The sequence below is a fragment of the Electrona antarctica genome (genome assembly GCF_951216825.1).
Source record: "Electrona antarctica genome assembly, chromosome: 17".
NCBI lineage: Eukaryota > Metazoa > Chordata > Actinopteri > Myctophiformes > Myctophidae > Electrona > Electrona antarctica.
In genome coordinates this window covers 24,951,650-24,968,153 of record NC_136798.1, presented here as the reverse complement: position 1 = coordinate 24,968,153, position 16,504 = coordinate 24,951,650, and the positions used below count along the sequence as shown (strand labels likewise).

General features: G+C 42.4%; 1 protein-coding gene across 2 annotated transcripts in view; it reads left to right on the top strand.

Moving 5' to 3' along the window:
* The window catches only part of cnstb (consortin, connexin sorting protein b), a 36,248-nt gene extending 20,941 nt beyond the window's left edge, over positions 1-15,307 (top strand). Inside the window, exons 4-11 of one of the 2 annotated variants that reach the window (XM_079526555.1) lie at positions 282-312; positions 2,265-2,351; positions 2,612-2,714; positions 7,190-7,211; positions 7,320-7,407; positions 8,776-9,101; positions 13,701-13,845; positions 14,842-15,307. In XM_079526555.1, the coding sequence (XP_079382681.1) occupies positions 282-312; positions 2,265-2,351; positions 2,612-2,714; positions 7,190-7,211; positions 7,320-7,407; positions 8,776-9,101; positions 13,701-13,845; positions 14,842-15,050 (1,011 nt within the window). In that variant the 3' untranslated portion in view covers positions 15,051-15,307. The remainder of the gene's footprint in view (positions 1-281; positions 313-2,264; positions 2,352-2,611; positions 2,715-7,189; positions 7,212-7,319; positions 7,408-8,775; positions 9,102-13,700; positions 13,846-14,841) is intronic. The other variant, XM_079526556.1, reaches the window with a different exon arrangement.
* Positions 15,308-16,504: the final 1,197 nt, after the last annotated feature.

The following is a 16,504-nucleotide window of genomic DNA, read 5'->3' as shown; positions in this document are numbered from 1 at the left end:
TCCTCTGTAGGTGTGCATAAGGACTTTTTTCTTCTAAATATAGTACACAGTAAAATCCTAATAATTTATTCATTTGTAACTCAGAGAGAATACAAATGTAACCAAATGGACCCTTACGGCTTACGGGTCTAGTTGATTACATTTTGTAAACTCTCCGAGTTAAATACCGGTGCTTAACACTGAGTATTCTGCTGTACTGTAGTACGCCTGAACACTGCCTTTTTGCACATGCTATGTGAAGATCTGTATGTACTCATTGTTCTGTCTCTCTCTCTCTTCAGATTGCAGAGGCCTACTCTCTCAAAGAGGACTGTATCCTTTCACCAAGTGACAACGTTTTTATGTGCTGTGACGAGTGACATTTTTCCACTCACACACCAGCATTTTGCAGTCATGGTATGAAATGCAAGCGAGAAAGCCACGTAATGATTTGACAGTAAGGCTAGCCAATTACATTTTCATGTGCTACGTGTGTCAACACTGTGTGTGTGTGTGTGTGTGTGTGTGTGTGTGTGTGTGTGTGTGTGTGTGTGTGTGTGTGTGTGTATGTGTGTGTGTGTGTGTGTGTGTGTGTGTGTGTGTGTGTGTGTGTGTGTGTGCTATGTATGTACTGTATATGTACGTATGCCATTTTGTCCACACATTTGTGGGTGCTGAAAATGCCAAAACCTGGGGTGAAAGAAAGATAGATAGATGCATGTATGCTATTCCAAAGCCAAAAACCTGAAAGCCCCACCCTCAATCGTGGTGATTGGCTGTAAAACCTTGCACATTACATACGCAGGACTTATAATAAGTGTGGAATAGCATACGCACACCAGACATCCCAAATGAAAATCAGTGAGCCACACAACTCAGCAAGAGATTGCTGGGGCCTATACGTCACAGAGAGGAACACGCTTACTTTTGGAGAGTTTGCTAAATGTTCTCGTGTTTTGTCTGCCTGTCTATATCAGTCTGTTGCTCCCTCCCTTACTTGGTCCTGTCTGTCTGTTCCTCTGTCATGTCAGAGAGTCTCTCTATGGCTGTTTCTGTTCCCCAACTCTGGAAGCTGCAGCCCGCAGGTCTGCAGTAGTCTCATTTCGTCGTTCTGCCTGTTTGTACTGTTGCCTTGGTAACTCTCCTGCTGCAGAGAAGAGGACTCTATGTGTGTGTGTGCCTGTGTGTATGGGTGGGGAAAGAGAGAGAGAGAGGGTATAAAAGTGAGAGAGAGTACCAATACGATTTTCTGAGTTACAGTTTTATTTTATATGGGTTGTGGTGATAGAGAGAGAGAGACAGAGAGAGTGGGTGTGTGTTTACAGAGGAGGAATGCTAGAGGAGAATAAAATATGTCAGATGTTTTCAGGCTGAGGGGACAGACCGCACTCTGGGTGTGGATCCACCACAATAATAACCTTGTTCCCAGGATTCCTCCTACTAGAGAAAGCCTGGAACAAGCTCTTTGATTCATTTTTGAGCTGTTGCTGTAATACGGTAACACCCATCCGGCATCCTCTGATTGGTCTGTTGAGTTGTCAATCAAAATGTCAATAGGAATCGAAAAGATGATACTTGATCAATTCTAAATAATAATTGGGCTGGCACCAGAGTGTGAGGAGGAAAGTGAAATCCTTCAGAACTCTTAAACTAGTTCTGCTTATCCAAGAAAAACAGGTATCATGGTCAAGGCAGCATTTTTTTGTCCCAGAGGGACATATTGACAATATTGTCCACACATAGTCAGTGTTGAATTGTGTTAACACTGCATGAATTTGGTAGATATGACTACTTTAAAATAGGGTCAACAAAATGTTGATGTTTTTTTATTATTATTATTTTACATATACTGGATTACTCACAATGTGTGAGTAATACAGTATATGTGTGTGTGTGTGTGTGTGTGTGTGTGTGCGTGTGTGTGTGTGTGTGTGCGCGTGCGTGTGCGCGTGCGCGTGTGTTTTCTACTCCCTCCTGTTGTGACTGACAGTTTGACTGAGTTATTGTTTGTGCTAGTCTAGTCGTCTTTGTCTTGTCCTGTGTTTTTCTCTTGTCTCCTTCCCTTTCTCTTCCTTCGGACTGCGCCCTGGGCCAGTGTAATTATAACTAACAAATCCCGAACCGATGAACCTAATGAAGCCTTGTCACAGTATCACCAAGACTTTCAGTACAACCAGTGTCTTTGCCATAACATGTCAACATTGTAGTCCGTATACTACAGAGTTATTATATAATGATTGGACAGTTGGATGTGTGTTGCCGTCTTTAACTGCTGATGCTTCCAGACCAGTGGGCTGTCCAGTTCCTGCAGTTGGAGAAACTCTATCATGAGCGTCTGCTGTCCAATCTTTCCGCCCTGCAGGAGGACTGGGGTACTGCATGCAATATCTGCATAATTAATTTACAATGCAAGATAATGCGATTTAAATCCTTTATAGAAGAGATAGAAAGATAAAATAAAGTGTGTGTATGTGTGTGTGTGTGTGTGTGTGTGTGTGTGTGTGTGTGTGTGTGTGTGTGTGTGAGTGTGAGTGTGAGTGTGAGTGGGCGTGTGTGCGTGCGTACATTGATGTTATGTGTACTGTATGTGCATGCCAGTAATTAATAGGTCTACATGTATGTGTTAACCCAGAAAGCCAGTGGAAGGAAACGAAGGCCACTGAAAGCAGTGTGACCAACAGTATTGATGAGGAGCACATCGAGGTCCTCGGTCAGATTTGTAGGACACATCACAGGTAAGTTAGTAGATAATTGTGGATCAATGTGGAATCCTCCTAGTTACTTTGGAAGAATGCCTTTCCCTCTGGCTCACCTAGTTTTTGAGTGTGTACTAGAGAATGTACGTCATTGTGTTATTATTACCTTCCGTGCACATTGAACCCTAATCTGGGCATTGGCATTGGCATCAGCTATATTTGGTGCAGAAGGAAAAAAAGGGAAAAAAAAGGTGTAGACCCCTTGGGGACCATTGTCAAGTGTCAACTGAAGAACGTTTTAAATAAGTGGTTTAAACCTTTTTTGTTGGCATAGAGCAAAATCCTCTGTGAACAGTTTGGGCCCTATTAAGCAAGTGGAATCTAATTACATATAATTTTACAGTTTTTAAGACGTGGGGGCGTGTGCAATGTCATATTACAATTATGGGCCAGGTGAGAAGCGCTTTCGACACCCCGTGGTGTGAGCAAAACGGCCTTGAATTAGTCATGGGAGTGTTTCAGGGAGTTTTGAGGCTTACCCAATGAACATGTCCGTACTATTCTCTTTACGACACCAGCTGATGTCCTCATGGAATGCGCCCTTTTCGGCAAGTGGTATTACATTTCTGCAGACTGGCACCATAGACATGACATGACTTAGTCACATTTGGGTTAATTATTCATATTGCACTGCATGCTGTCACCTTTATGCCTCAAAAGAACAGATCCACAAGCTGTCACAGCCATGATGTGCATAGCTTGTAGGCCTATGTCTCTATTTTGTTAAGTAACTTGCAGTTTTCATTGGAAAGTCATTACAGCGGCGCAGCCATATGCTAAGGGAGGGAGATATACGCACATCATCACTTAATTTGTTTCTGTTCTAAGCATGAAAAACAGCTGTAAAAATCTTTATTCTAGTTGATTTGATTCATAAATGAATAACTAAGACTTTGAAATGGCACCTACCTATACCTTTCAGATCGGAATGGAACTGCGAGTAGATACGCAGCATTGGCTGGCAAATTGGCAATCCATGCGTAATGTTCCCAGAATCGTCTAACCCCCGAACATACAAGTTCGTTTGATATTGTTTAATTCGATAAAAATAGAACCATGTACCATACAGTGAATGAAAGCAAGATTCCTAAGTAATATGGGGATTTTTACATTTTAAAAAACGGTTGAGAAATGAGAGAACCATGAGTGTTTATAATATCAAATATTATAAGAATAATATGAAAGACAAACGGGCTGTGAAGAGCTCAGCTCACAATCCCGACAAGGAGGAAATATAGCCTATAGTGCATGCACGTATATGCACTGACTGTTGCACACACGCTCTTTATTTGTTTCTATTGAAAAACACCAGTAAAATAACGTTTATTTCATTCGAGTCACGACGAAGGAATGAGTTGAAATGCCATACGTGCGCCATGCGTATTGCTGCGGCCCCAATGTTATGGTCTTCGCTCGTAGCATTTTATTGAAGAAGAATTGAGTCGGGTGTGATACAGCATATGAAAGCTAACTTCCCAGTGATTATGGAGATGTTTTAATTTTTTTTAAAGGTTGAGAAATGAGCGATATATGACCCTTTATAATCTCAACGAGAAAGCCAGAAAGCTCGCTGTTGCCATGTCTCATAGAAACAAGTAAATAGGTCTATAAACATACTCCCAAAAGAATCGCATATAACAGGGGTCTACAACCTATTTTAAATGAAGTGCCATGTTTTTATTTTCTAGATAGTGAGTCTGCCATATCAAGATTCCTTTTAATGACACCACATTAAAATTTCCAGCATATTTTGATTGTCCACAAATATAAAGTTCTTCCTTCTTTTTACATATTTTCTTGCACATTGTTATAATGATCATTATAAATATATATCCCCCTGCAGTCAGAGTTCATTGTTTTAATGAATGAATGTGATGCATTGTGAGCTGGTAGATCTGCTATTTTCAAAAGTAATCTTTGAAAAAAGTGACAATAAGAATATTTTTGAAAAATGTTATTGAAACATTTAAAAACACAAATCTGTCATGGGGGTCACTGGCTTAGTTGGGCAAATGCATTCATCTGGGGGTCCTTGACATGGGAATGTCGCTGTGTGAGGATCACTGGTTTAAACAACATTAGGAGAAAAGCCCAAATAAGCACTTTAGAAACAAGAAAAGCAACCACAACTACCAATATTTACAAGCAACTTTGCAGAAAAAGAAGCCGCTTATAATAAACAGCAAACAGACATGGCAACACTCCAGCAGCACTCCAGAGCCGCTCAAGTGTAAAATCAAACAGTGCTTTTTGCTTTTAAGACGTGGTCAGACCCAGGCGGAATCGGTATGCGGTGAGTGTTTTTAGGTCAAGGGGCTTAATAGCAAGTAGCGCAAAGCGAAAATAATTAACATATGGACACTCCCACAATGCTAAATTATGCAGGAACGTGGTATTCCATATGAGTGAGCGCTCACCACGGCTTCCATAATACGAAAAGGCGCAGAGCGAGGGCGAAATCTGTATTACCGCATGGGTTTTTCGTCTTGCTTAATAGGGCCCTTTTAGGCTCTACAGCCATCTGAAAGCAAAGCAAGTGGAATTTCTCCAGGTGGGTCCCAGACAGATTTGGAATGTCGGCTTATATTATGTTCTGCAAACTTAATTTCCTCCTTTTTGCTCTCAACTGACATTCCACTTGATTCTTTTCTACCAGACAAGAAGGGTTAAAAGGTTGGTAGGATGTGCCAAAGATCAGTTATACAAGAACCCAGAGACCTCAAACAGAAACCCTACCCAGTAAAGTACCCAGTGTTCATTTAAATCAGAGAGTATACTTTTTCCTTTTACACTCTCAGAGGATTTTACATGTAGTGTTCTGGAATGAACACTACAATTGAAGCTAGGACATGCATAGTGTATATTCTGCATAATGCTGAGTGGCTCATTCTATTTAGACTGTAAGATGCTGAACACACAGCAGCTAAGATGAATTAATGAAGGCCCTGCTTCACTAGGAACAAATCCTACAGACATCAGCAGATGACTATTTGCGGTATTTTATATACAGCAAAGCCAATGTCTTTTTTTGAGCAATCGTTTAGGTTCACTCATCGTCCTGCATATATTTACAACAAATGCATGCCTTTTTAAATCTCTTGAAAATAACGTAGTGCACCGACAGCGAGGCCTTGAAGCCTGTGAGGCGCGTGAGGAGCGAGTCACTAGGTGATCCAATTCCCACGTTGAGCAGCTGATGGCCTCGCACTTCGATGAGTGCACCATATGAGTTGGACGGAATAGGTTATCATGTGCACCAAAATGAGCGCTCCCTCCGCGATCCCTCGTCGTGTTTAGCCAATCATCGGATCAGCCAATTGGGCGTGCCTTTCAGCATAAGGATAACATACATGCCAAGGCTGACTATAAATGTCTTTCAGGATTTGTTCCCATGTTGATGACAGGAAAGTAAACAACAATTTCAAGCCATCTCCACTTCCTGCCAATTCCTTCCTTCCAATATCCTGCATGACCCTGAGAGAAGTGTACCAAACAAACCTTTTAGCATGCATTTAAAATAGATTCTCAAAGATTTTCTCTTTTTAATGCTTAAAGGTATATTCAGTGATTTGACTTAATTCAAATATCACTTATTTTTTATTTTTTTCTGGATAATCCTCCCTACTATAGAGTGTGCTGACCATATAAGGAGTTCCTCCCTGTCCCCAGTGAGCCCCTGGGGTCAAAAAACCCTAGTTTCAGTTTTGGTGGCGGGTGGCAAAGCCTTCATCCAATCAGGATGAGAGGGGCCTTCCTCCAATCATGATTGAGTGGGGACGGGCCTTGGTGCACATGCTGTTGGCCTGTTGCACTTCCCCCCTCTGTAGAGCGTGCATGTGCACATTTTGTTACCGGGGCGGACTGGGTGGTTTTCCAAATCACCCAAATCACTGAATGCTCCTTTAATGGCTCCAGTCCAGTGCCCCAGGCTCCTGTGTCTTCTGTCCTGGTATGTTTAATCAACATGGTTATTTTGACGTAGACCGTCACTGTTCAGCTGGAGAACAGATGCCGTCTGATACTTTTCTGGCCTGTGGAAAATGTAACGCTTAAACATGTCAAAGTGAGATGCATTTTAAAAAATGGATCTAGTCTCACGTCGCTCTTCCTCTTCTTTGTCTCTCGTCTTGTCTCTGTATGTTCCAGTCACTCTCTTCCTCTTTTTCTCTTTTTCTTTCTTGAAACACAGTAAAATCCTCACCATGCTATGAAACCAAATGGACCCATAATTCTGTGACGTTTTTGTGTCAACCTCAATTAAATTGTATTCACATAGTACTGTATGTTGTAACTTGTTAAATACAGTAAATACAATTATCTCTCTCTCTCTCTCTCTCTCTCTCGCACACACACACACACACACACACACACACACACACACGCACACGCACACGCACACGCACACGCACACACACACACACGCTTACTCTCTGCCTCTCTTTCTCCCACAACAGGCCATCACTTCGCACAGAAAAGGTAAGATGACTTTTATGTCTTCCCTTTCGATCTATTCATTTCCTCTTTTTGTATGAATGATAATCTATGGGAAGTGGTGAAGTACATTGTTTGTTACTGTTCCAACAGAGCATCTCAGACACCATGTTGACAGACATCCAAAGCATAGTGAGGCAGCGTGACATGAACGAGATGGTACCACCCCAACATGACCACGGTAAACAAACACATACTTTATATTTATATTTATTACCAGGGGAACAAAAGACTAGTGATGGTTGTGGTTAAGACGTGTTCCCTTTGGTACCAAAGGGAAGGCTCCTTAACCACTTGAACCCTAGCATCCATATCCTTGGGGCGAACATTCAGTAAAAATCACGCCGTGTGAAGTGAGGGGTGCTTTACCAACCCTTATCAGACTTAGATCATCGCGATATCATAACATAACATGCATATGCCAATTTGCTCAGTGACAGACAAAACATCAAACTCTGTTCATTGTTAATGGCATTTAATGTTTGTGTTATAGTGACAAAACAAACATTTTTGTGTCCATAGTCACATTGCAGCTTGGCTGCTTTAGACCAGGGGTGGGCAACTGGCGGCCCGGGGGCCACATGCGGCCACATGCGGCCCCCACCTTCACTTAATGGCCCCTCAGGTTATAATAGCCGATCTACAATTTGAGCTTGTAGATCGGCTATTTTTATGGCCCTAGGGAGTGAGTGTGGAAATATAATGGCCCTCTCCATCGTCAAAGTTGCCCACCCCTGCTTTAGACTGTAGAGGGCTTTATGGCATGGTCACACAATGCATTGTGGATCAGAAGCGTCAGTGTCCTGGTTACATCCATTACCTTATGTGGGAGTGATGGGGTGGAGCTTTGTGTTGCGGCCCATTGACGTGTCACATTCAACATGTGGAGTTCAACATTGGGGAACTTTGACCGGGTGTAATAGTATGGGGTGTTGAGTATGTAGTTTTCTTTCAGTGAGTCAGTCAACATGAGCCAAATAGATTACACGCCAGGAAATCAGTACTGCCCAGTGCCCACAATCTGCAACACAACATGTTTTGGTTACTTTCCTTTCCCTTTCCTTACTACTCCCCTTCAGATACGGATGTGTGACCGTGCTTGCTGCCATGCTCAACATACTGAGATCACATGTTTGCGTTTGACTACGTTCTCGCTTAGATCAGTAACAGTGGCGTCACACTGCGCTCCTTGTGAATGCACAGACAGACAATCGCTCCAAGAGCGAGCGGCAGGCAATCTACGCCTGATTCAGCTGTATCAAATCATTGTCCTGGGCCTCGCGTAGATAAAAGCTGACCACAATCCAGCTCTTGTCGTTGGCGGGCGTGTGCATGAAACCAGCACAAACGCAAATGCGCCCACTTGTCTGTACCACCTATCAGATTGCCCGCTCCTCCATACTGCTCGCTCGCCTCTCATTGAAAATGTATTACTATACGGATCCGTGGCTTCCCGTCTGAAAAGCTCTTTACACATAAAAAGCTCAGCTTATGAATGAATATTAAATGTGATCAATAATCAGTGGCCTTCTATCGCCTGTGTTTCCAGTCAACAATGCTCAAATGGCACACAGGCATGAGGATGCGGAGGACGAGGAAGAAGAACAGCAAAGTATGACAACAGAATCAGAGACGTCTTCAGAACACCGGGAGAGAGCCAGTGGCAGCGAAGAGAGCCAACCGGAGGAAGACGAGGAGGAGGCTTACGAGGAAGGGCTGGAAGCGGAGGAGGAGGATGAGGAGGAGGAGGAGGGGGGGGACAGGGAGGTCCTGGGTGAGGTGACCCCGGAAGAGGAGCAAGTGAAGGTGGAGTGGCCAGCAGGAGTCCCCCAGGCCTCAGTCAAGGACCTGGTCAAACTGTCCCACAAAGATGGGGTAGGTACTCTCTGTCTGTCTGTCTGTCTGTCTGTCTGTCTGTCTGTCTGTCTGTCTGTTCAATTCAAAATTCAATGTAGAAATACCAATTCAATTCAATTCAATTCAATTCAATTCAATTCAATTCAATTCAATTCAATTCAATTCAATTCAATTCAATTCAATTCAATTCAATTCAATTCAATTCAATTCAATCATGATGCCTACTCACAGCAAGTTGTCTCAAGACGCTTTTACACATCTCATTGCTTTTGTTAAACTAGTGAGGGTGGGAGTTAAGGATCAAATTCATGACCTTTAAAGTCCACATGCTGAGTTGCTGACCCAGACTTCTCCATCTGTCCTCGGACACTCCCATAGAAGTTCACTCTTCTCCCTCAATGAGATCATCATTGTCGTCATCAGCATGTTCCAAGACTTTAGGGTCCACCCATGTTAACCACTTAAACCCTTTTTTCTCTTCACCAAAAATAGCAGATCTAGAAGCTTGCAACGCATTGCAGTAGGAGCTTTTAGATCTGCTGTTTGTGCTGAATGTTCGTCTCAGAATAGGGACGTTAGGGTTCATGTGGTTTAATGGTGTGTCCCAAGTGTGGACACTTGAGACATAAATCCAGCCAAAATACACTGATTGGTAGTGAGTTAGAGCAAGCCTTGTTGTGCCAGGACACTTCCCTCTTGGCTGAAACAGTGAGCTGCTGAAAGGGTTTTCCTTAAAAACAAATGGTATGGGCCTAACATTGTGATGGTCAGGATCAAAAGCCTTTATGTATTCTAGTAGAGGTTTGACAGGGGTCTGTTCTTTCGGGAGGAAGTACACAATTGTGTCAAGGCACAATCGACAGGCTTCACACCTGACAGGCTGTCAGACATAGGTACTAGAATCATCTTATGCTGTGATAATCCAGCATAGTGGGATGCTTGATTATGGGTCAGGGTAAACGCTGAAGGTGGCATTTGAACAAACCTCTGTGGAGCGAAGTGAGGGACTCAGGGGAGACCATAGTCGAGTGGGGTAGCCATAGCTGAATGGCTGGAAAAAAGGCAATGCTCGTGAACTGTACACTACAGTGCATAGCGGAAGTCTTCATGATGCTGCCTGGCTCTTCTTCAATTGGACCTTGTCAAAGCCAGAGATAAACCATAACTGGTTTAATGAGCCTATCGCAGTTTCCCTGTACAAGCTGTTTGTACTTAGACATGCATGGCTTAATCTTTGAGACAAGCACCACCTGGGAGGAGAAGGTACCAGGTTTGATACCCAATGTGTTGAGGTGTCCCTGAGCAAGACCCAGCACTCAGCTGGGTGAAGCTAAAATTGGAATTTCCCCCATGGGATGAAATAGATCTAATTATTATTATTAGAGGTCAACTTACCGGTATAATTGCCGCGTCTGCGTAGCCTCGTCATTCGATTTAATCACATGTTCATAGGGACATCCACGTGCCTTCCAGGTTTTATGACCGCATCATCATGTACTTTATAGGGTGGTAGTGACTCAGGAGGTAGAGAGGCCGCTTGAGCTTCTGAAATTACACAATTTATAGTATATACACAGTATACGTAACTGGGGGACATGTGTTATGGTTTCTACTATGGCTTGTTTTTGAGTGGTGCAACCACTCCAAGGAACAGCAATGTCCGTGTTCACCTATGTGACTGTCACTATGAGCACGAGTACCAATGACTACCAAAAGTGGTGCTGTTGTGCCAGAAACAGAGAGAGAGAGAGATAGTGCTGCACTGCTGCCTGCTAATGAGAGACAGAGAGAGAGAGAGAGAGAGAGAGAGAGAGAGAGGGGAGAGGGGGGGGGGGGGGGGGGGGAGTTGCACCACACCTCTTCCTATGACTGACCTCTCCTGGTTGAAGTTGTTAAAAATAGGGCCGGGACTTTAACGCGTTAATTGAGATTAATTAACTACAGAAAAATTAACGCGTTAAAAAAATTAACGCATTTTAATCGCACTATTTTTTTCACCGCGGAACATTGTCACTGGACAGTTTTCAGATGGACCGGCGCACCACCCAGTTCACCGAGTGAAGTGTCCGTTGTTACAGGGAGTGGAAACCACCCCCCTTTAGAATGGTATGCCCCAGCAGCATTGGGGGAACAATAACACCACCAGACAGTTCACCAGACCGGGGGAAGCCGCTGAGATCACTTTGCTTGTCCCCGTGGATTGGAAATAGGATTTAAAAGGCTATCCGATGATAGCGTGGATTACAGCACAGTTGTGTGCAATTATTCAATAAAGAATTTGCATATCACCGAAGACCGCACCTCGTCAAGCCTCCAGTATCGGCTCGATGCGAAACATGTTGCACCGAGCCTAGCCTGGAAGCTAACGTCAACAACAGTAGCTCTGGTCCTTAGCGTAGTTAGGACTCAGGAGGAGTTCTATGGTACTTAATTTGATCCTTTCCCCTCACACCCACGGAAGTGCAGGCTGTGCAGCCCCTCGTTTTTAGCACAAAAAAATATGTGAAAGCCTACTTTCCTCCTTCTAACACTATGGATCAGAGCTAACGTTATTCCAACTACCAGTAGCAATTCAAGGACCCGACCAGATGACATGGTTTCTAACTAAACGGTTATGGCCAAATAAAATGTAAAATCTGTTAATGGCTGTTACTGTATGTCCACGGAAGAAACACAGAGGTGCTTTCTTATGGTCATGTCACATATTTGCTGCACCAAGCCCCCCCAACCCTGTGGAATGCATTCCCCAAACTCTCAGAAACATGCCCCCACCATCCAAACCTTCAATATTGCTTTCCCCAGCTATTTCATCTATTTAATTCCTTAGTGTTTTTCCTCTAATAAAGTTGTTTTTGATTTATCATGTCCCCCTTGTAAAGCATTTTTGGGTACTCAGAAAAGCTCTATATAAATTATTAAATTTGAGATATTATTATAATTTATTACCCCTATTATTACTACAAAAACAATGTTTTATTGCTTAAACTTATGTATTCACTATTCATTGATTCACTAGTATACCAAAATCCATTTGAAAAAATAGCTTTCTCACTGTTCTCGGGTCAAATAATGATATGCGATTAAAATGCGATTAATCGAGATTAATTAACTACAAAGCCTCTGATTAATTAGATTAAAATTTTTAATCGAGTCCCAGCTCTAGTTAAAAAATAAAAAATAAACTAATATTCAGACGTCTCATGCCGGATGAACATAGATTCCACGATTACTGTGTGTGTGTGTGTGTGTGTGTGTGTGTGTGTGTGTGTGTGTGTGTGTGTGTGTGTGTGTGTGTGTGTGTGTGTGTGTGTGTGTGTGTGTGTGTGTGTGTGTGTGTCATCTTTACATGTCTTCTGCTTTTCAACCATATCAAACTCAATTTGCCTTGATACAAATTCCCATAAACAATCTGAAAAGCAGACTTCTCATAATATGAATCCATTCGTTTGAACCAGGTTCCAGTAGCCTGGCTCCAGCCCCTGAATCGCTAGCCACGCCCATTAAAAATATATATTCAGGCGATTCAGGGTCTGGTGACGCTCTCGAAGGAGGTCTGAGACTCGGTTGGAAATCTGACCGACGAATCAGCGTCGTTTCAACTCGATGACGTCAAAACAACAGCGCCGTCCAGACACAAACAAACATGGCTGCGCCAGTAGCATAGCAACTTATGCTACTCTTTTGGTGTCACATTTAGCTTCATACTGGGTGAAAGTCTCATTCAAAAAATTATTTTTTCGCTCGAAAATGTTAGTTACAATGACATTGAGTTGACGTGTTTTTTTTTTTTGGTAACTGTTGCATAATCGCATAACCGCTGACATGCCCTCAACCACGGCTAAGTTCAGCCTGCTGCGGTCGGAGCCTTGTCATCTGCTTTGCTACTATTGTGATTGGTTAAGGGTGAACCAATCGCCGAAGACTGCCTCTTTGTCAACGCCCATCTCAGAAACGGCTGTAGTAGGGAGGGCGTTCAGACTGAATAATGGAGTGAAACGAAATGAAAATTCAGGCTGAGTGTCAGGCTAAGGTTCCAGTGCTAATGGAGAGGGCTGGGAAATTTACCGGAAATATATTTAAACCAGTATTGAACAAAAACAAATCACACCCGTGTGAAGTGAGGGGCGCTCTTATCATCATACTGCCATAAGCATACATCATGTCATTCCGGCCAATCACAATTTGTGTCCTCACTTTTCCGTCTTCACTTTTATCTTCAATGTTTGTGTTTACACAAACCCGGAAAGCTGGGCATAGCGCCCCTCAAAAACAACTTAATAAGCAAATGATGGAGAAGGTTTTTATATTATTTTTTTCCCCGTATATATCAACATGAATAGATTTGTATAATGCACTAAATCAATGAATCTGATTAAGCACTACCATTTTCCCCATACCATTTTATATTGGTGGCATACAGAAATTGTGAGAATCTACTATACAGTGATAAGTTTGTAGATCTGCTATTTTCACTATTTTTAAAATAGTCGTTCATTGATCAATGATCATAATCAAGGCAAAAGTTGTTAATAATGGTTAATTTTTTTTGGAAGTCATATCGTCCAGCCCTAGTTAATACCCAGCTCAGATCCCTTTGTTTTGGGTCTCCACCCACAGAGTTCTTCTCCAGATGGCCTGGTTTCCATCCTGAAGAGGAGGAGAGCATCTCTGGACGGACTGCCTCCATCAGGCCCTGCTGCTACCAAAAGCCCCTCCAAACGCAAGGTCCGCTTCATCGAGCCAGAGGACGCCATGGAGCATGGTACACACGCTGGCACACATGAGCATGAGCACAGGAATGAACAGACATATTCACACATGCTATACACACACTTTAGTTGTAAGCATGTCTGTATGTCATGCAATGAGCATTGACACACCATGCCATATGTGGGCAGTATTATGCGTGTCTTAAGTACCAGGTCTTATTGCTTAACTTAAGACCTGGAGGCGTGATCAATGCCATTTGGCTATTCTGAGTGGCCAAACAGCATTGACCACGCCTCCAGGTCTTAAGTTAAGTAATAAGACATGGTACTTAAGACACGCATAATACTGCCCGCTGCATGTCTTCACTGTTTTGGGATGTGAACTACTTCCTGAAAAGTGAAATGTATGTTGCTGAAAGCATGTTCGTTATTTGTTGTGACATAACAGACATTGGACCACATGGATCTTAGCGTCCCTATTCTGACCATGTCGTAATAGGCAAACATTTGGCATAGATGATGTCACACCCCTGCTTTGGGTGAGGGTAGTGTGCGTGAGCGCTCAGATCGGTGAACTAATATGATCCAACACCATGATCCCGGCAGCACCAGGATCGTGATCCCAGAAGATGATGGTGATGTGTTTGCTTCAATAAAGAACCTAAAGTTTGTAGCTTGCCATTTGTCCATACACCATCCAGCAAGCATGCACTCTTGTTGGCATGTACAGCACAATCAGTTGGCCATGGTCCCGTGACAGTATGTTGTCACCTTGTCACAGATGTTCTACAAGCTCACTTCACAGTGCAACATGTTGTGAGCTTGTAGGGGACCCCAGTCAACGAAGTAGGGTTAACTACAGTAGGTTCTATGTGGTTGACAATGACATTTTTTTAAAATCTTATTTAAAAGAGTCCAGGATGGATTGAATGGGTTTGAAGTGCTCACAACATTGTGACAGTTAACAACTGAGTTGTTGGTAATACTGGAGAAAATGGGACGCTGACACATTTTTTCTGTCTCGTTCTGTATCTTTCCTCTACGTGCAGATGAGGTGGGCGGAGACTCGTGCTTGATCCTGCTGCTGTTGTGCCTGGTTACCGTGGTGATTAGCATCGGTGGGACAGCTCTTTACTGCACCTTGGTGGACACATACTCCAACATATGCACCGACTTCTCTCACAATGTGGACTTCTACGTCATGAATGTAGGGCGGTTCCTCGATGAGCTCAGGCGGTGGCTCCCCCTCTGGACTTAAACACCGACAACAGCCTGATTTAAAACTTTGTTTCATGGCATTTCCATTATATCAAACTGCTATAATGGAGGGCGACAGATGAGAGGCATGGAGGAGGGCATGAGTTTGTGAGTAGGTCATTATTTGACTTTTATGACGACATTGCTATCGGCAATTATGCAGCCACTGTGTCTCAATTTTAACCAGTTTAAACCCAACGTCCATATTATTTCACCATGTAATTATAGGCGAAGATCTGCAGAAATCGAAGATCTGAAGTGGTTAAATAAAATAATGTCCAGCTTATGTGTTTATTTATTTTTTATCTATCAAAAGTTATTTTTTATTTTTTTGCTTAGAAGTTAAATATTTTAACATTCATTTCAAAATGTTGCACTTTTATGAAAATATCGGTCAAAACTTGGACTTGGGCTCTCCAGAATCGCGATCGGCATCTGACCCAAAAATCTGCCATTGGTTTGACTTTATTTGTGAGCCAATTTCAAAACCACAATATCATAAGCACCAAGACACCATGGATATATCTGAGCATTTATCTGTTTTGATCTTCTACAGTGTTAAATGCTTTGACTATACTCTAGAGTTGGTAGGCTACTTAGAGATTAATTTACTGTATGTATCGAATATGCAGTCAAGGCCAAGAGCCATTACGAATCTGAGAAACCCACAAAGTAAACGATAAACTTGAGTCCTTGAAAGAGCTACTGTAAGATGCATCCTGAGAATTGTATTATTTTCAGAGTCTGATTTAAACCCCACTGATACATTATCTCAATACATACATACATTATCTGTTCCCCATCTCTGTTGGGCTCTTTAATCTGATGTTGAACTTGATGGACAAGAGGTCTCTCAGAAACAACTAGACGTATATCTGTATAGTGTATATTTTTGTAGCAGTGTATATTGGGGGGATTTCTTTTTTACCCACACATACTTTATTGTTTTGGGTGGCTTTTGTTTTTAACAGCACTGAAATGGGTTTTAAGTTGTTTTAAAGATCAAAGCACTGATTCTACACTGATTGGCTTGAAGGGGATAGTCGTTTTTATTTTTATTTTGCAACCTGTGTCCCTTCTTTTACTCCTGTACCTCAGTGCTGCTTGAATATAGGGGAAATGTGCTTATTGCTTGTCTATCAGTATATCATCATGTGACTTTAAAAAAAAGAAATACATAAGCATTATAATATAATGGGCTATATGCTTTGACAAACAATATGAAGAATTATAGAATAAAATTAGGTTTTACTATTTTCCCAATGCCATCGTTTGTAGATTAGCCTCCTTAATTAAAGGTACATTCAGTGATTTCACTTAATTCAACTATCACTTATTTTTTCTTATTTTTTGGATAATCCTCCCTACTATAAAGTGTGCTGACCATATAAGGAGTTCCTCCCTGTCCCCAGTGAGCCCCTGGGGTCAAAAAACCCTAGTTTCGGTTTGGGCTTT